This window comes from Plectrocnemia conspersa, unplaced genomic scaffold (genome assembly GCF_051122295.1).
Source record: "Plectrocnemia conspersa isolate PC_06_02 unplaced genomic scaffold, ASM5112229v1 ptg000010l, whole genome shotgun sequence".
Classification (NCBI taxonomy): Eukaryota; Metazoa; Arthropoda; class Insecta; order Trichoptera; family Polycentropodidae; genus Plectrocnemia; species Plectrocnemia conspersa.
Genome location: NW_028277174.1, coordinates 19673655 through 19700774, shown reverse-complemented (window position 1 = coordinate 19700774; position 27120 = coordinate 19673655). Strand labels below are relative to the sequence as shown.

Here is a 27120-nt window from a genome sequence, read left to right as displayed (position 1 = left end):
TCCTTAATTTTAAGGCATGTTTTTTCTCTTAACAATTACTCTTGGCTGATGATTATTGTCTGCTGGTATATAAAAAAAATGAAAACCGCTGCCTGATTGCTCTTGATCTTAAAGTGACGCACATATCCTAATATGAATATCATATAATAATATTATAATACCCACGAGTTTAAAAATCCTCAATATATGTGCAAAAAGTGGATCAAGACTTTCATAAAAATCAATGTGTATTTATTATCGTTAAGTCGAGTGTAACTCCTTTTGCTTCCAGCTAATTTTAAAATGAAACTCTATGTGTATAGTGATAATGTATGAAAAATAAGTTTAAAAAGCTAGCATGCAATGCTTTTGAAACTGAACGTTTAAGTGTTAAATTCAATGGAAAAGTATTCTATAATTAAAAAAATGTTATCCTCACATATATGTACCGAGAACTAAAAAATAGCTAAATAAGCAAAGCATGAATCAACATAATAAAAAAACATATTAAAAATAACCAAATTAAATAAGTGATAATTCAAGTACTGAAAAATGAATGTTTGTCATTTCCTTCACTGCCTTTAACATCTCTCTGAATGAAAAATCCGTCTATTGTTGTTCTTTGACTTTTTTATTTTCTGTGTTCACCAAAATGACTTGCGATGGTATTTTTAATAATTATCCACACACACGTGTATATTCACCTTTTTTATTTTATTGTTGCTTGCATTAACTTGATTTTTTAAGTGTTTTCCCTCAACATATATTAACAAAGTAAAAAGTTCCTTTTCATTGAAAAACCACTATCTTATTTCCGTCTTCAAATCAAAAAAAAAAAATACTATTTTAACTGTGTGTATGTGTTTCAAACAGAATATACTGAACACAATATTATTTTATATTTATCTTGTATGATATGAGTGTATTTGCAATGGATATATGAATGTAAGCACAATGTGTGTATTTCACCTTTCGATTATCTACTTTATACCCACTTTCAACTTCATCATTCAATATACTATAAACTTCATTTATAATGTTGAATTTTTTCCTTTTTTAATTAATACGATTTATGTTTGTGTAACAATAGATGGTCGCCTGGAGTTAGAGGCTCAGCTCTCGATGGTCGTGGTGGAACTAGTAGTGGTGGTTCTTCGGAAACTGGCGGAGGCGGCGGTGGCGGAGGACTTTCAGATTTTATTGAAGGTCTCGGCCCCGGTCAGTTAGTCGGAAGACAAGTTCTTGGTGCTCCGTCTTTAGGTGATATTCAACTATCGATGTGCTATCAAAAAGGATTCCTTGAGGTAAGATAAACGTACAAGATAATTATGATTGTTCTAAAAACAACAGCCGATGATCAGTTTTATCTAAATATTATTATATTATATTATTTTTTACACATATATTATCAATACTAATTTTAATCATTATATTAGATATTTTTCTCTTAATAAATAATAAAAAGATATTAAAAAAATCTTAGGAACGATTGTGATAGACATTGTATATATCAGAGGTGGTTAAACTTTTGATCACTATAGGCGACTACTAATATCTTATGTGCTTAGTAATCATAATAAAAGTAGTAATTTAAATCTAAAAATAAGTTTAAATAAAAACGTAGTAATATGGTAATTAAAAATAATAAAAAATATATCATCTGCCTTACATTCAATATAACGAAATTTTTTCTTCGGTCCTGTGAGTTTCGCTATACTGAGATTTCACTGTATAGCCGTCTTTAATAAATAGTTTTTGTACTAAAATCTATACATGAAATTATAATAAAATATAGTATTGCATCTTTATTAAAAAGCTATAACTACAGATTATTTATATATTACATGTAAGTTATTCTCTATGAGCAGAAGTCACTGATTATTAAAAAAAAAATAATACCCAATATGTACGACCTAGCTCTATTTTAATTAATCATTACGATATTTACCCGTGAGATTAGGAAAATCTAGGTAAACCTAATCTGTGATTATCGATCGGAATTATAATTATATAATAATCACTAATTTCGATCTCTCAGACACCATAAAAACCACCGAGGTTCATATTGGATTCAAGCTCAGGTCTTTTAGATCTATAGTAAGCGACTTACACCACTCGTCTATCGTGTTCATTATATATAATAGTCATTTTCATTTAAAAAATAACCTTTTCTACTTAAAAAGTCATAATTATATTGTAGAGTTTAAAACACGCTCTTTTAATTGAACACGAAAATACAATTAAAAATTAACGATGATATATAAAAAAATAAAGCAATGATGATTTTTATATTTGTGGCAAACATCTTGTTTTGTAGTGTAATCTTGAAATTGTATAATTATTTTAATTATTTTAATAAAAAAAGGCTAATATTTTTCGAACATTTATAAACATACTAAGAATATATGACAATTATAACAAATTTTAATATTAATATTTCAGGTTGAAGTAATTAGGGCAAGAGGCCTTCAAGCTAAACAAGGCTGTCGCGTTTTGCCAGCTCCTTACGTAAAAGTTTATCTTGTAAATGGCAAAAAATGCGTGGCTAAAGCGAAAACCGCCACAGCCAGAAGAACCTTAGACCCTTTATACCAACAACAGTTGTCTTTCAGAGAGCAATTTCAAGGTTGTATACTTCAAGTAAGTGATTTTTTAAAACATTTTTCTGCGCCGAGTATCAAGATAAAACTGAGCGTCTTTTTCAGGTGACGGTGTGGGGCGACTACGGCCGAATCGAAGGCAAAAAAGTATTCATGGGCGTAGCTCAGATAATGTTGGACGACCTGAACTTGGCCAACATTGTGATAGGATGGTACAAGCTATTCGGCACCACATCGCTGGTGAGTGGGCCCCCATCGTTAGCCCTCTCGCGTCGGACTTCTATTCAAAGCCTGGACTCGGGCACATAGCACTTACCTTCTCCGCCACCCCCATCTCCATACTCTACCCCGAGCACTTCATGTTCCACGTAACCATAATGTGTTCACCATAAACAACCATTCAATGTTTACAACAACAAATCAACAACAACGCAACGATAGATGTTTTACTAATACTACAACTCCCTTTGTCTTCCTTCATAACCGTATTTGGAAAATGATATACAGCACAATGACTCACAAACACATACATACATATGCACTATCTCACACGTACACCGTCACATTATGAAGTAATTAAAATTTTATAAACCCCGCCAATATACTTCCATAGGTTTTTTAATGTGTACATTGATAATTTTCATACGAGTCGGTATAGAACTATATTTAAAACAATAATTAAATATTTAATGAATATTAATGCTTAATATTTTATATAAAATAAAGATATATATTGGGTTGTTTCACTAGTTTCGCGTTTACCAATCGATTTTTAATAGCCTATCGAATAACTTAGGACCGTACAAACTAAAAGATATTTGCAATGCTGAGAGCTCGAAGAGTAATTGCTACAAAATACATATAAGAGTTTCAAGTTCATAGAAGCATTGAAATAAAGACGTTTCACAAATGATATTTTGTATGATGAATGATATACAGCATCTTAAATTTTAGTGATATCCCGTTACATTTTATTTATTGCACTATAGGAAGTTTATTAATTCAGAGACGTCTCTTGTATATAACTAAATTATTTTTAATATATAATAAATATATATATTGGGCGCTCGTTGTAATTAGAGAATGTCTCCTTGGAAATAAAATAGCTATACTTATTATATGAAGACCCCAAGGCAAGAATATGTTAACCGACATAAAAATTAAAGTTTTTGATATGGTTGTAAGTTAAATGTTATCGATGTATTATTTTATATCGTTAATTACATAACTACCAATAAATTATTACGTAACAGTTTCTTAAAATATAAATAGCCCAAATGTTTAAATCACATTTTTACGGTAAAATCAGATTCAATTTAAAAATTTTCACGTACTAACTAACATTAACTTTTCCACATATTCGTAAAAACAATTTCACGCTTTTCACTTTTTCGTTTTGAGTATTGAGACTGTGTAGGAAAGTCTAGTGGATATTATAAATCATCTTCGACAATAATATCAGTTAATATATACTTGTCTTTTGAGTCTTCGTCTATTTCGATTCAATTTCTTAATTGAACCGAAAATCATGTCTAGGACTACCTTATCTTATGCTATAGCACATAATCATAATCTGAAATATTTGCTATATAATTCTAAAACTTGATACTTGTGAGACAACCTGAATATTTCAATAATTATTATGAGAATAAAAATTGTTCGAATGCTTCTTAAAATACGAGCTGAATATTTAAATGTAATACTTTTTAATGGAAGTATATCATATCACACTTTACCAACGTAATATACCATATAAAAATATCCACAATAATACTTTGTATTATTGACGTTAACTAATACCTAACTATACATTTTATATACATACAGAAAAATTGCTGTGCCTCCATATATACATATTATAAATAATTTTCCAATTTTTCATTCATTATATATATAATATATATAAATATATATATATATATATATATATATATATATATATATATATATATATATATATATATATATATATATATATATTTATATATATATATATATATTTATATATATATTATATATATTAGAAGAAAATGTGGAAGATGAAAGTTTTAAGCTAACAGCTGACTTTATTTAATTTGCATATTTATCAAAATATGTATCTCTAACGATTTGGCTGGTCCAAAATAAATATTTGTAATGATCTATGGTCTAAAATTTTCCAAGGCGACGCTGTAATATTTTTTTATATAGCAACTTTGCCTAAAAACTATACTTTTAGATTTTGATATATTATTTTTTTGTAAAAGGTATTAATTTATTTATTAGATTGGTTCCCTGGATCGATATATAATATAATATAAATAATATATATGCATAACGAAGAAAACTATTTTTAAAAAAATCCAGGGTACTTGGCATGTTTAATGTAGTCTAGATGTATCCTTTAATTTATTTATTTTAAATTCTAAAATAATTAAAAGGCTGATAAACACAATAAATTATTTAATTTATAAATACACATATAAAATAGGAAGCCAGCCTCTTTCACTAAAATGTATAATATACCAATGATTTATTTGATTATTTTACAACTAATCTATTATCATTAGGATATATATATATATATATATATATATATATATATATATATATATATATATATATATATATATATATATATATATATATATATATTTCGTTATCAACGTTTCTTTTGCATTTTTATTTTGATTAAAAACATGCATAAATAGCATTATATAATCGAATCGATAAAAAACGAGTTTTTTAGGATTAAATATTTTAACTCTATTTTTTAACAATGCTTTTTCGTTGTTTTAATATGAAAATATTTTCATATGAAGCTACTATATAAACGTAATTTTTTATGACACATACATTTATATATATATATATATATATATATATATATATATATATATATATATATATATATATATATATATATATATATATATATATATATATATATATATATTTATATATATAATATATTAAACGCGTTTAATAGATTGAATCAATAACTAATGTTTACCCTTTAAATAATATGTTGAAAGATGGAAAGCTGTTTCGGTGCGTTTCTAATTATTAAAAAAATACACTTTTATGTTAATTGTGTAAATATATATCTGTATAATGCCAAATTGTGTATTGGATTATTGTAGTAGCTTTTTATGAAGATTCTTAAAAAATGTTTTTTTTTATTTAAAAATTTTTAAAGCTTTACCATGAAAATAATGATTCAAGTGCATTATAAATTAACTCGTTAATCCCTAATGTTATATAAAACATATTTAATATTGTAATTTTTGTATTTGAATACAACAAAATATTTTATAACATGTGGTACTGTTTTATTTTCAAAAGATTTTCTCATTTATATATTGATAATTTGAGTAAAACCATACAAATGTGGATGATGTCACAGAAAAATTTAAAAAAGAGTCCATCGAGTTTCAGAATGACAATCTTCTCAAAAAAAACTGGTGCGGTATAAAATAAAATGAATGAAACATTGATAATTTAAAACAATGTATACTCTAAATTAATTATTACATATAATAGTTATAATTCTTATACTTATCATACTTTAATTAGGTTGTCATTCTCGAAAACTGAGTATAAAATAATTTGAAGTATATTGTAAATATAATATAAAATTTAAAAACAAACGTTTTCTGACGTTAATAGTTAAACTAAATAAAACACAGTAATCCATAATGTTCGTATCTATAGTATAAATAGTAATGCATGCTATATAATTATATATATTTATATATACACACACACATATATATATATATATATATATATATATATATATATATATATATATATATATATATATATATATATATTTATATTTAGAGTAAATTATTCCTTATCTTTAACACGCCTTTGCTAGCATAAGCGTAAAAATATTTGCTAATTTGTATTAAAATAATGTTTTAATTGATTGAAAGAAAAAATATTGAACATAAAATTATTGTAAGATATATTATGGAGGTGCAGAAACTATATAAAAGTACATAACAACGGACTGATTTGAAATTTATATATTTATACATGTTCGAAAATGTAACTATTCCACCAAGTAAAACTTCCTTATCGTATCATTTACTATCACAGTGCAATCATTAGTAGCAGACTTAAATGTCACCCGTAAACATTCCATTTACTCTCTGCATTTGATGTAGTAGCATATGTGTATAAATATAGTAATTTGCGAGTGTATGCACATTTATCTTAGAGTTGTGTGTATGTGCGCGCTAATCGTATTGCTATTACATGATGAACCTTATATTTTCAGTAACACCGGACATAATATAAAATAAAATCCAAAAGTTTCCGGAAACGATATGATCGAGGTTAGTTAAAAAGAGGGTAATTTATAGTGTTGATTAACTAACGGATAATTGACACAGTATTTTATTATAAATCTCTTATTTCTTGGCATTTAAAATCCATAAATTTATATATCCAATAATATAATGCCAAAAAAAATAATATAAAGAAGACTGATAAGCTACATGCTGATTTATTTGCTATATATTATAAAAATGGATTTACTCATTGTAAATAATGTTTTTTTAATAAATTATTTTAAATTATTTATATTGTTGTTGATTATTGCTAAAGTTTTGAGTATACGAGTATAAAACTGCTTCATAATAAGGTTGGATTGATGGTTTAAATTTAATGTTAAATACAATTTTAACACAGAATGACGAAAAAATATTTTCAATTTTACCTTTATTTAACTGTTAAGAAATCTTGATAAATATGAGTTATTGTATTACTTTGATAATATTATTACTAATTTGCATTTTGTTATAATCAATATTTTTTAAATTATATTAAAAATAGTCTTATTTATATACATAATAACGTAATTTAATTTTTTTTCTTCAATCCGACCAAAAATCAAACCCCATATTAGATAATGTTAAGCTATCTTACTTAATCTATAATAAAAATCCTCAAATTATTTTATCAACCGAGTGCTTTTCTAAGTAAATAATAATATAAAAATTATATACTATGTTACAAATAAAGTATGAAATCACAAAATATATATTATGAAATTGTTGCTCTAATAATTTTATTAAAATCTTTTATGTACTTTTCTGTATAAAATACGCAATTAATAATACACTTTTTTCGAACATAAACTATAAGACTGGTTCAATCCATGAAAAGCTTTGTAAAGGAAAATAGAACAATAGTTTGTATTATCTGCGAAATGAAATGAATATATATTACATAATAAGAAAAGAAGACATAACCAGATTATTGTACTGCAAAATCACAGTCTCAAGTGTGTGAAGATTTGGAACCGAAGAAAAATCTGTACCGGACATTTTTATTTTTTGTGAATTTTAATATTTTGTTACGAATAAAATATATTTTACTTTATTATGATGGGTACTTTATTTATTTTTTAAATTCATACGAAATAACCTATTAAAGGAAGACAATTTAAAATAGTCATTTAAGATTACAAGTATATATTATTTATATTTGTTTATATATTATAAAAAACTCGTTCCACTTCACAGACTACATAAGCTATTTTATATATTTCACTTACGATTTTACGGCCTTCTTACATCTAATATTAATATGATATTTTAAATAGTTGACATTTATTAAAACGCACTAATAAGACAATTAGATAGCAATAAAATAACATAATTTTAAATTACGCTATCAAAAAGCAAATTTCAGAATCAATGTCTGTCATTTTATTAAATAAATTGTTGAGAATGATGTGATGGCACAATGAGATTTTTAACAAATGACATTTTCAATGAAAGATGAAAAAAATATATACTAAAGCCCTACTGATAATTTGGTTATGGCTTGGTTTTAGTTTCGATTAATGTTTGCTTTTAGTTAAAATATACGGCTGAAACGGAAACTATTTTGTTCGATATTTTCAACGTTACAACTATCTATGTCTTAATACTTAGTAGTAATTGGCAATTTTTGTTATTTCTATTGATTTACAAATCCAAACAAGACACATAGTCATTCTATATATTAAATTCCGATCAGTTAATACGAGACTGTCATAAAATAAGATAATTCTCCAGACAACACGCAATACTAGGAACATCGCATTCCGTAAGTGGTAATCACCGTCTTATCACAAAGCAATCGTCGCTAGCAATACTGAAAGAAGAGAAGGCCACTATGTAAGTAGCTTGTTTGTCAGAGAAGCTTTGTAAACTGACTTATAGAATCAACATCAGGTCGAAGAATCAACGCACATTCGGAACCATGCTGTTATATAAGTAACGCAAATACGCATTGCTATTTATATTTACAAATGATCTTATAACATTAAGCGTTCAAGCGATTATCGAGTAGTAACATATTTTTTAAGAGAGCCTAGATTGTAAATGTGCTACTAATAATTCAATCCACGTTAAAATTCAATTAAAATTCAAAACGATATGACCTGTCGCAAATTTACATTTATATGCTATTTTGGCGACTGGTGGCAATTAGACACGGATTGAGCCGCTGCAGTAGCACTTTTATTGAAATATTAAAGTTACATGGTGTTTATAAAGTTTAACGGGGCGGGGCGCTGACCCGCAGCCACGCGCGAACGTGTCGGAGGCTGCCAGTAGAGATAATCCGTCACGCCAGTGTTACCAGAGTGCCGCCAAGTTTTGCCCATATAAACCTGAATAAATATAGATATATAAATAGGTCCCTACGTTTCTCGTCTTTTACTATATAATTATGTAATGTAAACTATGCAGTGGCTAGCCTGTGTATCATTGCTACACATCACCATACATTAGCCAAGAGAAAAGGGGAGACATAGACAATATTCTCGCGCTGACACATTTGACGCACACGGAGCTACAAACACCGCTTTAGACCCACCTTGTAGAATCTTTATGGAGAATCTTAGCTACCATATTAACAACATCTCTGAAATCTAGAGTAAACGTAATGACAGGGTATATATCTCTCCTCCTTGCTAGGGAGGAGACACTGTGGATAGTTGGTGCAGTTAGCTACAAATGGTTTTGTCTGACAGCACCAAAGTGTAGCCTAAGTTCCCTTACTTTTTTCTTCTCAACCCATCGGTCTACGTCTCTTTTTTCTTCCGTAATAACTATTTAGCTATATTTTATTATAAAGCAACTGTGAGTATATATATCTGCATTATCTATTTTAAATTAGAAAATAATTTGGTATTTAGGAATGTATATTTGAAATAATATATTATATAATATAAGATTTATTAATTACATTTTTTAATAATGTTTAATTTTGTATGGTCAATAAAAAAATGGTTACGACCGAAAGTAAACGTCAGTCATTTGGCGCCGAACATAATGCATGCGTTTTTGAAAGGTGGATTGAAAAATGACGCTCAAACAAGTCAAACGAATGGAACTACTACAGAAAAGCCACCCACAAAGACTGCTGTAGCACCATGGGTTGAAAAATAGTAAGAACGTATTTCTTTTAATAAATTTAATAACAAAAGTACTAACTATAAATGATAGTCTGACATTTTATTTTACCTTTAAGTAATCTTTAATGCTCACATTATTAGCTGTATGTTGATCTTTCTAATATCTTGACCTTTCACATATTCCAGTCGGCCAAAAACTGTGGAAGATGTAGTCGAACAGTGCGATGTGGTTCAAGTGCTTCGCGAATGTCTTGCTAGCGGTGATCTACCTCATCTACTATTTTATGGACCTCCCGGTACAGGAAAGACCAGCTCTATATTAGCTGCTGCTCGGCAACTCTTCGGAGACATTTCAAAAGACAGAGTTTTGGAACTAAACGCTTCCGATGAAAGAGGAATCCAAGTTGTTCGCGATAAAGTGAAGAATTTCTCACAACTCACCGCTTCGTCCTCTAGACCGGAGTAAGATTGATCTCAAAACAGTTTCCTTGATCTCAAACTTATGTATTCAATATTTATTTCAGCGGAAAAGCATATCCACCTTTTAAGTTAGTCATCTTGGATGAAGCCGATTCCATGACTAAAGATGCGCAAGCAGCTTTGAGACGTATTATGGAAAAAGAGACGAGATCGACACGATTTTGTCTGGTTTGTAATTATGTGTCTCGCATTATACCGCCGATTACGAGTCGTTGTTCAAAATTCCGTTTTAAGCCATTGTCTAAAGAGAAAATTACTGAGCGGTATTATTTTATTATTTTTATTTATATATTATTAACAAATCCAATAAGAGAATAATATTGTTTCAGATTGGAATACATTTGCAATAAAGAAAACTTACAATACGATTCTGATGCAATAACTTCCGTAGTAGATTGCAGCGGTGGAGATTTAAGACGAGCAATTACATGCTTACAAAGTTGTGCCAGATTAGGTGGAACCATAAATAGCACTTCAATTTTAGAAGTAATGATCGTAATTATAATAGATTTACTTATTTATTATCATATATATTAATATTAAGCAATATTTCAGGTAACGGGCTCAATACCAGAAGATCTTATTTTAGAATACATTAGTATTAATGACTATACCATCCTGGAGAAATTTGTCCAAAAGTATATTTTACATGAAATAGAGGTATTAATAGTTCATTTTTAATAATTTTGATATTTTTGATAGATTCACATTGGAGGCTTATTCCGCTGCTCAACTGTTAGAACAATTAAACGAAGTTGTAGTATTTTCTGGCAATTTAAACAACAAGCAGAAGACTTCAATTTGTGAAAAGTTGGCTGTGTGCGAATTTCGTTTGGTCGAAGGAGGTTCGGAGAAAATCCAACTGATGGATCTGGGTTGCACAATAATACTCGCAAACAAATCATAATAACTTTTTAAATATACTATTTTTTGTTCTTCATTTTATATGCTTTTTTCAATAAAAATTCACAGTACAAACTAATTTTATTTTTATTTTTTTCAAGTAAACTAAGAAAATAATAAATAACTATGTATAAATATAATAATCAAAAATAACCTCTTGATAAAAAATGCTCAGATAATAATTTATTTTATCACTTATTTAATATTCAAGTAAATAATACAATACATTTACGTTCTTGAAAAAATTGGAAATGTGTTGACATGTATGTTGTCTTTTCTTATTAAGATGTTGACCAAGAAGTCATGTAAGGTATTCATCGAAAGACGTTCCAATGTCAAATCAATCATACTTATGATTATTTAGTTTATTAAATTAAATAATAGTTTAATAATGGAACGTACATTGTCAAATATGCATCGGCTCTATCTTTGGAAAACAGCAGTTTATAACGAAATATTCCAAAATTTCGTGCTGCGTGGTCAAGAAGTACTCATCAGCATTTTCATTCAAGAAAATAGTAGTTTTTATTAAAAATATCATGGCCTTAAGTGTAAATCATCTAACTCCACTAAACTGCTGCTTTTTAAAAATAAGAACTGCTTTCCAGAAAAAAGAGAAATGGTGACTGATTTGCTCATCCAATAAGAAGTTTATCTTTATCGAGAAGGGACCTAAACGTTCACCATAGAAAGGGCTCTGTCTTTGCCATAGTTTGTTTGAATTTTGAATAAGATTTTAATCTGAAAAGAGCATGAGGTAGAAAAATCCATATAAATTTAAAAGTAGCCAAACAGTTTCTTATCCTTGTAAAATTGACAATTATAATGTTATCAAATTTACATTTTAAGCCATCATTATCCTGAAATTTCTGAGGCAGACATTTAGTAAATTAAATCGAACAGGAGCCGAAGAAACGGCAACTGATCTTTAGTTTTTGTTGTCAAATTTATCAATATTTTTGTATATTGGGGTCAGGGAAGTCGTTGGGGGGGGGGGGGCTTATGATGATTTTATCAGAAAAATGCATGTCATTTAATGAAATATAAATCGGAATTACAAGAAAACGATCACTGACTGGCCAACTTTTGCCCACGTCCCTGAAAAAAGCTCAAGTGTCGTTCCTGATTTTAAACCAGAAATTCTCAGGTTATCCCTCAAATAAAACATAAAGAAATTTGTCTCGAATCTTTCCTGAAAATATTTTTTTAAATTGTCATTTCAGTGAAATAATATCGGAATACATTTTCCCCGGTAAATATATTTTTTACAATTCGATTTAGATGTGCTTCCCGTAATATTGTTATAAAGAGTACATATTAATAAACGGCGCAACGGTACGATTTTATTGCTTTTGTTGTAAATTCTTAACAGGGACGCCATTTTGGGGGGAGGCATTTGTTCCTCAATGAATTTGGCCAGAAAAATTCATGTCATTTAATGAAATACTATTATTCTTAATGAAATTGAAATTAAAAAATTTTACCACTGATTGGCTAACTTTTACCTCCCTCCCTCCCTCTAGAAAAATGTGAAATGGCGTCTTTGATTAGGGTGACTCGTACATCTCCACGAATCAGGAAACGATAAAATTTTCAGTAAGAAGTAGAAAATACATCGTAGTGAAGCAATGTTTTTCTTAAAAACCATTTAATATAAAGTCGAGAATATAATCTGGTTCTGTGAAGCTACGCGATTTTAGCTTCCCAAAACCGTATTTTTGGTCGAAAATAAGACTTTTTTATTGCTAATGCAAACAAGGTTTTTTAATTTACCATAAATTTACTTTTGTAAAGAATAAGTATTTCAGATTTTTTTTTTATATACAATATCTATAATATTTCTTGCGTAGGGTTTTTAAATTTTAATTTATGTAATGACCATATTAGGTTCGTGTAGCGCGAGACAAAAGCGTTGCTGCGAGTACAAGCAACTCATCTGGAATGCCGATATATTTCTTGAAGATTTCTTAAAAAAAAATATTTTACAAACATAAATTATTAATTAAGATTTTATTCCCTCATCCAAAAATTGAATCTGAAAGAACATTTTTTTCCTTCACACTAACAACCATTTTAAATAAAGAACGTTTAATAGCATTGTCAAAATATTTTAGCATAAAAATTTGAAATATTACTACAATAATGAATGACACACCAGATCCGGTTTTTAAGTTAATTTATTATTTATAACAACAAACTTAATATATGCACTTAGAGAGCATTGACTTTGCCTGTTTCAGTAACAAAATAAAATTCTTCGGCAATAATTCCAGTAAAAAATAATTAATAATATAATTTCTGTATTTATTAACTGATGTGTTGCTGAAGAATTTTACTAAAATGAAATCCAGACAAATCCTTTGTGGCAAAGGTTTACTTAAGCAATGTGTACTTGAATTCTAATTGTAACGTAAACATCTTAAATTTATTTAAGCCTAACAAAGAAATGTACAAAATTATATTTTATATAAGAGTATATTATTACATAGTTATGGTTTAAATTTATTCTATTTTGAAAAAAATACAAATGTTTATAATTTAAGTAACTCATTGATATGCGTTATACAACAGTAAATTATATTTAAATGTTAGAAAGAGACAGAAATAAAATAAGTTGTGGCCAAAACATTCGCGAGTCGGCCATGGCCTTATGGCAACACTAGCAGCGCGTCTCAGCTTCAGTCGACGCGAGCGGTGCCGCACGGCGGGTGGGTGCGGTTCTGGTGCATGTTACCGTTGGTCTTTTCCATGACTAGATCCACACTCATCCGTCGCGCTACGCCCTAACCTAACCTCGCAAACGACTAGCTTCGACGCAAGCAACTCGAATCGACCGAAACAATTTCCCGCGCAAATTCGAAACTTTACCGTGCCAAACAACCGCGAATTATTTTTAATTATTGGTCTTGAGCGATTTTATAACGACATATATACATAATGCGGTTATGCTCTTTCTTTACGCCTACGTTCAACGGTGAAAGTCGTAAACAATAGCAACGCTTTCCGCATTTTTAAACGCAGGGTTACCAACTCTAAGAAACTTTTTTTTCTTCTTTTGTTTAGATTTAAAGAAAAAACTATTTTATTACTATTTATATTTTTATTCCATTTTTATTACTTCAAATGTCTCACGCACGTTAAAAACCTCAACCTTCACACAGGTATACGCGTAATTAGCCAGAAAATCGGACCGCTCGTTATTAATTTTTTTACAGCAGAACGCGGAAGAACCGTTGCGGAATTTTATTCTCAGTTCCTATAGTATTTCGTGCGGTCGAACGAGAGCGGGCGATAAATTAAGGATCGGTCAGAATAGGAAAAAAAATAACCGGCCGGAGATGGAATAACACAAAATCCATTTACCTGACGATACCTGGCATTAGATACGCTCGATTTTTTTCCTCCGCGTTGCCCGAGGCTAGAACGTGGTCGAACGCACAAAAAACGTAGGATCTAAATGACTGCGTCACGGCCAAACGAATTTCAATACCGAGTTCAAGGACGCGTTTAAGAATCGTCCTAGAAGTCAATTCTAAAAATCAACAAACTAATCGACTTGTATGATGTTATTTAGCTCAACGCGAGCTATTATCTCTCGCGGGTCATTCTAGCGATATCTCATTTTGCTGTATGTATTTTTAACGCTATAAAAACGATGATTATTTTAATCGATTTGACGCTTTTATTATTTACTAAGGTTGCCCTATCTTTAATATTTAAATTTAAATATACAACGGATACGATCAACAAGAAAGCGTGATTAAAAGTTGGCCAACCTCGGTACATATAACATTTGCGGGGAGAGTGAGACACTTTCACTTCAAAAATGAAAAATAACCATCGCGCTGGAAATTATTTTTACATTATCTACATCATATACTTCTGTAACTCCATGAAATTTTTACTAGATTCCAAATAAAATACTAGTTTAATATATGATCGTTGTTCTGCTATTACCTCTCGTTTACAGATAAGATAACTATTAAAATTACCGAGATGTTTACACTAATATATTTGATTGAAATATTAAGCATTATATTTCGCTTTTTGCAGATAATAAAATATTTTTAACACTTCATTTTACACACTGTTGGATTTCAATGAAAATGCTACTAATCCCCTAGGCTAGGGTTTAGTGTTCTTTTAAATTATCTACAATTAAATTACATTCATTTCAAATAAAAAATTAGCTTAGATTCTAATTTCATTAAAAAAGTTTTACTTGATCCCACTCTTGCTTTTAAATTAACTCAATATATCAGCTTGATCATTAGCATTTTTATAAAATAGCCTTGTTCCTTAGTGATGTGTTTTTAAATTATAGTGAAATACATATTTTTAGCACATTTAATTTGACAAAACATTTTTAAACTTTTATATAGATTTATATATAAATACTACTTATGTAACTTCAAAAAAATTCCAAGCAAAAACTAATTTTATCGTTACAAAGAGATTCCGAAATCACCCTCCAAGTAAATTAACTTATACCAATTTTTGGGGCTAATGTTGCCACAAATGACAAGTAAGGATATGGGAGAGTGATTAATTGGGAATGCGGAAGAGTAATTAAGGATGACGTTAAAGTAATTATCATAAGCCTTCTAAAACGAATAAAAATATACGGAAATGCAACTCTATTGACATTTAGTGGTAAAGTGAAGATAGTGGATTGTAAAAAATAAGAATTGAAAATACTAAATTAAATTATGGTAATAACTATTGATCGAGTTAGAAACTTTAGTCTTACTGTTGATTTGCCAGACTTAAAATGTTTTTTGTTAATCAGGACGAGGGAATAAAATACTGTGACATAATATTGTATTACGTATGGCAGTACTACGTATGTGAAAAAGATAATTTTGTTAGTTCTCACCAAATTTCAGAAAAATTAACCTTGTAAATATCTCGGGGTTAAGTTCGTTAACCAACCTGATGCAACACCTTATTACAAAATGGCGGTTATTCAAATATTTAAAAAAATCACAGCTCTTGATATTGCTCTCAGAAAAATGTATATTTCAAAAATGTTTTATAACATATAGATATTTTTTCTTTCACATTAATTTACCTCATTATTGTGGCTTTCGCCGGAAGCAGTTTTTAAAAACGAGTTGGGATTTAACAGATAGATTATTTCTTAAAACACAAAATGAACAGGTACATATACAATATATATCTCCCCTTGTTATTTGGATTATTTTTCTGAAGCTATTACAAGTTATTTTATTCCTTTTCGGTTTATACCGTTCTTTCTCAAATAACGAACAAAGCATTTATCAAAGTTAAAGACACGAATTTCGTGAAATCAAAGCTTATTCTACCAAATACAATACAACGAACACATCAATGTAATTCGAACACATGTCCATGAAATTTCAACGCTAATGGAAGTAATTCTAGTTTTGGTGCATACTTTTTTATTGCAATTAAGCATTGGCGCCGATCTCTATCGCCTGTCCAAGCGGAGTTAGACTAACCAACAGGAAAATGCGAATAAAACGATTTTTATTTACATGCACCTTTTCCCAGAACGAACCGAAACAAAGAACCGTAACGGCTCAGTCCATAATATCATGAATAAACCGAGCGTAGTTTTGAAATCTGACTCGAATTACGGTACCGAAGTTCTGCGATGCGCTAATATCTTCCGTCGGAGATGAGAAAAAAGCGAAACGAGCGTACTGAACAAGGTCAACAGCCTTTTGATCACAAAGAAGGCAGTATCCGATCGACATTGCGTACCCTAGCGAAGCAACAGTGAAGCGTTTTCGACGAATATTAACTTTTTTTGTGTGTACAAGTATGTACTGGTACACGCTCAAAAGCAACGATCAGTTATCCGAGTAAATTGTCAGTCGTCACGAAATACGAACACCTGAAGGATGATGAGATTTTTTGCATAAAAAACTTGAACGGACTTTATGGATATAGTAAAACGGGCACACACTTTAGACAAACTAAATAATCCGGCTCGAATCAAAGAAGAAAATCATTTATAATTTATTTATTTAATTACTGAATATGATTGCTATTCTAAATATATTGATGATCACTATTCTAAAGGTATGGAGTCCAATTTTTAGAGTGCATGAACTATAATATAAGTGGAATATTGATATATTAACTTCCACCATTTTGATACATATGATATGAAAATCTTATATTACGAAAGTATCGAGTAATCCTAAAATGTGCAATTCAACCATTTTATTTAGAGATCATTTTATTTACAAAAAAAAGAGTACTGATTAAAATAAATAGATAAAATTAGAGGATAATTAGTTAATTTTTATAAATAAAGCACAGATTTTCTTGTCCGTTCTGTTAAGTTGACAATTTTATAGTAAACCAATCCATATTTCAGTGTAAATTGGTTAACTACAAAATTGTCATATGTTTATTATTATTTAACGCCTTTAAATGTAGACTAATCTGAATTGTTAAGTGACAATAATTTTGTTAATTTAGTATTTTTACTGTATATTTTTATCTATATATTATAATTAAAATAATATATGATTTTCATATATGGTAACCTACACATGAAAAGAGAAATTTAGACGTCAAATAGATTTTTATTTTAAAAAAATAAGGTTGTTCCTTGATCATAACAATTAGGTTTTTGACCATTGTTTACGATTAAAAAATAAATTGTGTATTATCACTTCTGAGAAGTGAGTGTTTTGTAGGACAACGTTTCTGTATCGCGACGTGATACGACGAAAGCTGTTTATATAGGTCATGCAATCGCCATTTTAATAATAAATTTATATTGCATTTCCCACTGGAAATTAAATGTAAAGAAACGCTGGGTTGTCGACCCGCCAATAATGACAAGACAATTTTCTGTCATTTTGTTTTTATTATTATCGTTACTCACTGCGGTTATATTTTTGAGATTTGTGGCTGAGTCGTCGCTTGAAATTTTTTTCTGATCGATCAACCACGCGTGAAATATACAAGAAAAAAGCTATAAAATAAATTAACTAATGCACCTGTTGACAACTGACACACGCGTGCATTTTTTGCGATGAAAAATATATGTACAGTAGCTCACATGATTGCCGGTTGTTAGAGGTGAGTGAGCTTAATTATGAACAAGACATGTCAGGAAATCCGTTGAAAAGTTGTAATGAAATCGTTTTGTCCGAGAGACCTGTCCTTTGGAGCAGATAAGAAACGCAGGATGGTTTATTGATGTCAATTGATAGAAATTATCTGCGGACAGTGCACGCTTCGATTCATCATAAACAAATCGCCATCAATTTTACAGGGCTGCCAACGCGAGCGCCAGAATATTCCCCCTCTTTTACATAACTTAACATTGTCGAATATTTATTTTTATTTTACTATCCCATACATTATTTTTGTTGCATCATAAAGATTCAAATATGATTTGGGCAGATAATCGAACATATATTATTGCAATCATGGCTAGCCCTAGTCGACGAACGATTTTGCAAGAAGTTCGAGCGAAGCAAGGCAAGGACCATAATTACAGTCAATCCCAGGCAGCATCTCGTGCTCTGGCCGACTATGAGAATTCTTACCAATTATATATTACAACTCTTGCAACCGCAAAATTACCGCTTCTCAATCGGCGAATCAACTCGGCGTTCAAAAGAACCGAGCTCTTTTCGTAGAACGTCGCAAAACTCGCGTCCGAGTTCTTAGAAACCGCCATTTCTTCATCCAAGGCCCACTTTCGTACATAAATTATAGTTTGTTGTAAAGTTTACAACCTTAAAATATATTATATAGGTACAAGATTTAACGAGAATTTTCTAGCGTTCACATATATTATCTCAATGTAACAAACAGTGTGTAAATATCTAATTATCTTGTTAGTATTTACAATGTATGTGCATATGTAAGTACTTAACATAAGTAGACATTGCTGTGTGTATTTTTTCAATCGATTTTCCTCGTATATTAAAAACGATGAAACGATGAATATAAGTTTCATTGAGAACTTGAATAAGTGCAGTAGTATCCCTTTGTTTGGTATATAATATGATTAGTTTATTGAGTTGGGATTCTTTAATTTAATACTTTGTTTTAATTCCATGATCAAAACCTATAATTTAGATTTGTAGAGTAGTGGAAAAAAAAAGTAAATATCAATTACACGTTCTAAAAAATCTAATAATTATATGCTTTTGTTGTTCGCCCTTGTAATAATATTCTCAACGCCTCTATGTATATGCGTCTATTGTACTTATATAACACATATTACATATATTAATAAATTAAACAAATCTACTAATTTAATAATTTTAATAATTTACTCGATTAGTAAACTATTTCATTATAATAAATAACACAAGTATGCAATCGTACATTATATATGATATTTCAAATCTCACCATATTTCAGATTAATTGCGCTATAAAATTTTAATTGTTTGTTTTTGCATATAAACAATAACACATTTTCTGTTAATTAGATAATTAATATTTTATTGCAGATTATATTATTATTTTAATATATTATAAAGATGCAAAGATTTTTTTGCTGGTAAAAAATATATAATAAAAGCGCTGTTATATTATGGAGATTTATTTACAACAGTTTGTACTGAAATGTAAAATTACACGAGTAAAAAACAGGTGCTGACAAATCAGGTGAGCGTAACGGTCAAGTCAGAGCACTGAATCGTGAAATAAAACAGTAGAAAAAGTCTTTCTAAAACATCTCAACACCACTACGCTTCCTAAAAACATAAATAAAATAAATCAAATTGTGTATTCATATTAACTATAAGATGAGAGGCTAGAATATTATCATAACGGTTTATTAAATATTATAAGAGTCACATTCATTTAAGTCATAATGTATTTTTTGAGTCATACAATCGTCTATCTCTAAAATTATTCAATAAAAAAGCTAACTAGCGTAGCTACGATCAATATTTTTATATACATAATTTTTAACGATTCGTGCCAACAATAATAATATCTGAAACAACCCGCATGCGAGAATGGCACGCTCCCCATTCTAAATCTCGCTCGTAAAAAGTATGCTGGTTCAATCAATATTTTCTTAATTATATTTAATAAATACGCATAAATAGGGGTGAGTCCGATATAAAATATCAACTGCCAGATTAAAATACGAGCTTAACTAACTGGAAGTAACAACTATTTTGGCATATTAAAGCGGGAATATGAGCATTCTCGGAATATTTAGAAATATGCAAAAGGCGTTTTGCGTTGAATAGATATTTTAATAGACAGAGAGTGGCTTTTCAATGGGTAAAATGTGATTTTACCTGCCCCTCGGGGATAATGGAGTGTCAGGTATAGGGTGTAAATTGTTTGAAAAAAATCAGACACAAAAATGCCTAGCTTTCAACGAATATGCATTTTGCGATTATGCATTAAATATAATTGTATTTAAAATTATATTATATTTTCTGTAAAATCCGATTATAATGGTATATATTAAATTAATTAACCATGCGTGCAAAAATCTGATTTTATCGTATTTGATGCCAGAATAATAATAACATTGATAAGTGATGTGATAATGCAACTCGTTGTCATATTCTTGTTATATAAATGCTTCATATGCTTCAATGAATATGATTAAAATTAATCACAGGACATCTGATCACCTCTTTAGGTTTATCTAAAAATAATTCAACGCATTTGAAAGCTAATCTGCGAATTTTTTTACCAGCAAATTTCGGTTATCAGGCATTTAGATGAAGTTGGTTGCATTACAATGATGTATGTATGTCACAAAATATCACATACATATATGATTTCACATTAAACTACTCGAATGGTTTATACAAATTGTATAAGGATAGTGATATTAATTCAAAGTGTACTTCTCAACTTAATTAAACATTTAAATAATATTTATATTCTTAAAATTCATCTAGCAATTTACAAAAATATACATATGTTTTAGGGTTTGTCGGTAAAAACCGTTTTTTGTTTAAATTTCTAATTTGAAAACCAGTTTTAAAATTAAAAAACCGATTTCAAATACTAAAATCAATATATAAAATAATTAAAGCATAGTGTAGTAAAACTAATAATCATAAGCACGAATTGAAAAAGAAGACAAGTTGAATCGGTAAGCGTTTTTTATATTATTTGCAAAATCTAGAAATCATTTTAACAAAGATCTTGTGCAAGTCTAGTTATTATTTGATATTATTAGGTTATTTAGAAAAATGCCTATAAGGTATTAATTTTAATTTTTTTATTATCGGATTTTAGTTTTTCTTGTATCGAGTGTATTTTATTTTTTTTAAGATTTATAATAATTAAAAAACTGATTTGTAATATTTTTTAAAAAGTATCAACATTATTTTACTATTTTAATTACATATATTTTTGTAAAAAATTAAAAACTATCAAGTTTCATAAATAAAATTTGTGTTTTTATCTATTTTATATATATATAGGATAGAAATGTAGCTTAAATTTAAAAAGACGATGGTGTTTATCCAAAGTAAACTTAAACAAATCTTAAAATCTTCTTGCAAAACACCAGTCGCAGAAAATGGCTCTATTCATAAATCTTACACATTACTGATGTAATAGTACTCCTTAAACCGGATTCAAACCCTACGTTTAGTGCCTATGAGTTTACTGCCAGTCTAGAGTATAAGTATACTTATCAGACTAAAATTGCTTTGTTAGCGTACATGCAACTGCGTGCACACGATCAGAGACCACTGAGAATTTCATAGAATTAGCGGATGATATTTGAAAATAACCTTTATATATTTGAGTTTATAAATGCTATAACACACTACTTTTTTATGTTGAACTTACTTATAAATCATTTTCAACAACATGTCAATTGCACTAGGGTTCTAAAATCACAATTTTAATTATATTTAAAACTGCAAAATAATAATTTTACTTTCATTAAAAAGGGATTTCACTGAAATTTAATGGTATATTTTTAGTCTTAGCATAGCAAAGGGATAAAATATTTTTAGCTCCCCTTATTTCTTACAAAATATTATGTGTACTTGATTATTGTTGTTGCTGTAAATCTATCGCTGTAACATAAAACATAGCATGTGTTGGTTCGTAGTGTTACAGTGTGTATAATAATATTTTAATCAAACAAATAAAGAGGAAATTTGAAACATCTGTTTTTATTAATAGTTAATTAATTATGATATACTCTTAATCAACCAAAAACTCATACCGGTATTTTTTATTGTGTATAACAATACTTCAAGCACATATTGATTGTGGCGATTGAAAACATATATTATTAATTGTAATTTTTAATTTAATTTCAATCAACAAACAAGTAACATAGCTCAAACATAAACAAAAAAATTAAATGACAACATTTGATTATGCTGCAGGAATTAAAAAATGTCTCTTATAAGTCCGTCACTCCACCAATACGCTATTTTTACAAAATTGTCAAAGTTCCTCAAACTAGCTAAATTTATATAAAAAAATACCTACTAAATTATACTGTGCTAAATGTATTGTAGTGTACATCATATCTAAAAGATATCTATTGCAGTATGTTATCAAAAAAAGTGAATGCAATGTGAACAATGTATTCTAAATTTGCCTCTTGTTGTAATAGTTAAATGCAAGATTACAAAGATTTTTAAATCACCCAAAGATAAAGGATCCTTTTATGAAAATTACATTACTATATAGTCAATGTGACGACGCAAAAAATTATATATTTACATATGTATATATGATGGAATTTCGGTCTTGATATGATCATTCAGGAATTGTGATTAACCGCTGCGTTCCTGTCTATATGTATTTTAATGGGCGAGACTTGAATATCAATCTTTCTTCCACAGAATACATAATCGCGCATAGACGCTGAATATATACAAATATTCTAAGGAATCATGACGTATTTCTAAGTGGTATAAATCGAACCTATTGTATGAGATCTCTGTACAGCAACAAATGTCAGATATTTACGATTATTTGCGTGTAGCGACAAACCAACGCGAATTAAAAATTCATGTCAATGGTTTTCAAACGGTGGAATAATACGTATAGGTATAGGATAAATGATTAACATTTTAGTATGACAGACACTAAGTCTAATTTTATTCGACTATGTTCAGTCAATAGTATTTTTCAAATCTTGAGTAATGGGTTCGATGAAATTATGATATCATCAGATTTCGATGAAATTCTCTTTAATATGATGCACAGATCACGACTTGGATACTTCGTATGATCATTTTACATATACGTTGGTTAAAAAAGAAGTTGTCTATAGCATTATATTACATGTCAACGATCTTATTTCTTCAAATAGTATTATTGTTATTCAGTAGTTCATAAAACGAATTATCGACATTCAAGCAATAAAATACAATATTTTTACTACACCATACCGAAGTATGTCTTTCTTGCAGAAAGTTATAAAAATAGTTGTTAAGCTTGGTACTGCAAATGTGCTCTTTTCTTGCAACAAAAAACAGAACTCTCTTCTCATTTTAGTGATGAGAAAGGATGCGTTTTGTTACATTTGTGGCAGATTATTTTAAACAATGTAAATTAACATAACTGTAACGCAATTCAAAATAATTATTCAACAAATATTTCTCAAATTATTTTTATATCATTAAAATATGCTCATATTGCATGTAAAACTAAAATTAAATTGATAGATAATTAGATAATTTCCAATAAAAAGTCAGCAACCAAAAGGACAGTAAAGTATTGTAATTCCTTGTGTAACAACATATTTACAAACACATATATTACAGTGCTAAATTTCGATAAAGTATAAAATGACTAGACAAAGTATGCACTAACTATAAGTTTGAGTTGAAGCCCACAATGCTACATTTCTTTTACTATATAATGCATGCGTCGTGTATGCTTTAAGTAGTGAGTGTGTGAACTCTCAGACGTGAAAGATTGCCATGTTATATTATAGTTATTTTTATATTTTTTAATATGGCAACTCCAATGTACGTTAGGTGAACATTTTGAATACTTTGACAGACACAGAACAGTGAGAGCATACAATAATTAGTTACATTGTGCATAAATTATTCTGTATGTACTGTAACTAAAGTGATTTGCCAGTGAATACCTTGACTAGTTAATGTATGCATTATAGAAATTCACACTTTGTAACATATATTTGAAACAGCATGACTTTAGAGCAAACCCTACGAATAAACATTTCAAACATAATATATTCCGGATATTGATTAGTTATGTAAAATTCCTATTTGTCTCTAGATCAGTGCTACTCAAATGGTAGTCCGTAAGCTGGAAGCAGTTGGTCCACAGTCAACGGCGTAATATGTAGTTAACTTTCTTTAGCCGACCCTTGGTTAATATTGAAAAATGTATACTAGTCTGCGCACCGTAAAAGTTTGAGTAGCACTGCTATAGATGATCTCGACGGTATAATATTTATGTTAATTATCATACTTTAACCTTTCATTTACTGTGATGTACACCAAGTGTACCTGTCATCTTATTATGGAAAATTTTCGATGGCTATAAAGATATCGCTAATGCTTTATTTTAATTCCGTCTATGCCGAATCGTATTCAGCTCCCGATCGCAATGGCTAAAATAGACGATCTAGCTTGTCGTCTGTTTTAGCCATAAACGAAATTGACAATTTAGACATGAAGTGAAGTTTTGCGAAGCTTAAATCGCGTACTTTCGAAAAAATTGTGTAAAGCAGTAAGCGAGATCGCAACGCAGAGCGTGTTCCGGGAGAAGTATAGAAAGACAATGCATGATACCCCTCAGTGTTTAATTACATACACATTTCTTGGGGAACTAAATGAATCTTAAGATAAACTTCTTTTGATATTCAAATCTATATTAATTTACAAACATCTAATAGTCATGCATTTGTGTTGTCTAGTTTAAATTATTAGCCGCGAGAATGTTTTTAATCTTTCTTTTTCGAGAAGGATTCCTCCGAGATCGTTGAGAAATCTTGCATGTTCTAGCTTTTTTATGTATCATATTACAACACAACATATATTTAACCAGGCCTATCTTGCAAAAATAAATAATTAGTAAGTTTCTAATGGATTTTAACATATAACAAAAAAGTCAGACAAGGCAAGTTATGTGATGATGTCATATATAAACAACAATGGACAGAGATTTGATCTTTGTGGCTCTCCAGAGCATGTTGTGCTATTTCGAGTACCTATATGTAAATAGTCTCGTTATGTTATCGGAAAATATTACACATGAAATTGAAAATTCTTAAACTCTATATATACTACTACTATTTTATGTGTGAATGTCAAAGATTGGCTGGCACATATCATACAGATTTTAGGTGTTGTTGATCAACAATATATTGGTTAATGATATTGAAAATACATTTAATACGTATTGCCCATTTCGCATTATGCATTTTCAAAAGTTGACTTCACGAGCCTTTATAACAAAATTAGGTGTGAAATCAGGATCGAATAATATACTTGGGTTTTAATTTACTAAATCTATATTGATATATGTATATAAAAGTTGCATATGGTCATAGTTTTGTCTAAGTTAACGGATAGACTCATTTTTGGTGAAAGACCAATACCTTGAAGACCTGGGTTTGAATCATATATGGAGCCTAGAGCTTTTAAATTTCTATCGTGTTTGGAGTATCGGACATAGTGATTAATAAATAATTAGAATACTGATCAATACTTACAATAAAATAAAATCACGCTAGGTCATGACATAGGTAGTGACATCTATTGATTGTAAGCTGTAAATAGATTTTAATTAATAAAAAACACGTCACTTATTTTTAGACTTTAATTTCAGTCTGATGTTTCACTACTTACTTAATAGTTGTTAATTAGGTTTACCCTGTTGTAATTTCATTGAAAACGCTTTGAGCTTACACCTATCAGGTTGCAACGGAAGATTCACAATAAATAAATATTTGTAACACTATTTTGTATGCGTTGTTATAGTAACCGAACAAAAAAATGTCAATTAGTGTTTAATAGTAAATATAAATCCGTTAGCGAGTAAATAGTGCAATATCCTACTGAGTTCCTCGCTTATTTAAAACCATCTTGCCACACAATTCAGTTCTAAAACTTGCAGCTCCAATTATGCTACTTCGTAACATGGATTCAGCTAGATTATGCAAAAACTAGGTTGTATGCCAAAATATTGCTAGCAAATATTATTGAGTAGATTTTTACTGGATGTGTTAAGTACTGATCGACGTGCCTTTTAACTTTAAACTATTGCTAGGACTTGCTTTTGCAATTGTTGTGGTGAATTTATATTCACCTTGCTTTTCCAGTGGTCGACTATATAAATATAGGGCATGCTCTAGAGTGGACATTTCGATTATTATTTTTTACCCAGACAACAAAACAAAATCTGTTTTTTTTATGATAAAGCATTACAAGTATTTCGTATTAGAGAGTTCAATATTTTAATCGATAGAGTTGGAAGCCAAGACCCAGACAATTGCATAACGTTAGATTGAATTTTGTTTTTTTTATAAAACCTTGCTGTAAAGATTCGTTAAAATCACGACCACAATGCCTCTTTATACTTTGAATGCTAGAGATAAATAACCTATCCCACCTCACACATTCTGAAAATAATCTCACACTGCTTTAATCTGTAGGTAGTGATACAATCCAAGATTCACTCGGAAGTTGTTATGGAAAGCATGTTATACCTTAGGTTTACTACACATAATAGCCCCTTAATCCCCCACTTCGCCTTCTATCTTATATGACCTATCAAAACCTGTATCTGCCCGTAGGAGATACGAACC

The 27120-nt window shown here is 29.3% G+C and overlaps 2 protein-coding genes across 28 annotated transcripts in view; both read left to right on the top strand.

The window, feature by feature from the left end:
• Rim (Rab3 interacting molecule) overlaps positions 1–7151 on the top strand; it is a 42684-nt gene extending 35533 nt beyond the window's left edge. For 19 of the 27 annotated variants that reach the window (XM_088194396.1, XM_088194391.1, XM_088194395.1 and 16 more), the window contains 3 exons: positions 1070–1283; positions 2422–2619; positions 2685–3019. In XM_088194396.1, coding sequence (XP_088050522.1) covers positions 1070–1283; positions 2422–2619; positions 2685–2888 — 616 coding nt within the window. In that variant the 3' untranslated portion in view covers positions 2889–3019. Of the gene's footprint in view, positions 1–1069; positions 1284–2421; positions 2620–2684; positions 3020–6846 lie in introns of those variants that run through there. The other 8 variants (XR_015810947.1, XM_088194398.1, XM_088194397.1 and 5 more) reach the window with 1 other exon arrangement.
• Positions 7152–9845: 2694 nt separating this feature from the next.
• Positions 9846–11440, top strand: LOC148230883 (replication factor C subunit 4). Its single transcript, XM_088193953.1, has 6 exons — positions 9846–10011; positions 10165–10440; positions 10503–10721; positions 10788–10944; positions 11014–11096; positions 11161–11440. The coding sequence occupies exons 1-6, from the start codon at positions 9896–9898 to the stop codon at positions 11363–11365; spliced, it is 1056 nt and encodes a 351-aa protein (XP_088050079.1). The 5' UTR covers positions 9846–9895; the 3' UTR covers positions 11366–11440.
• Positions 11441–27120: the final 15680 nt, after the last annotated feature.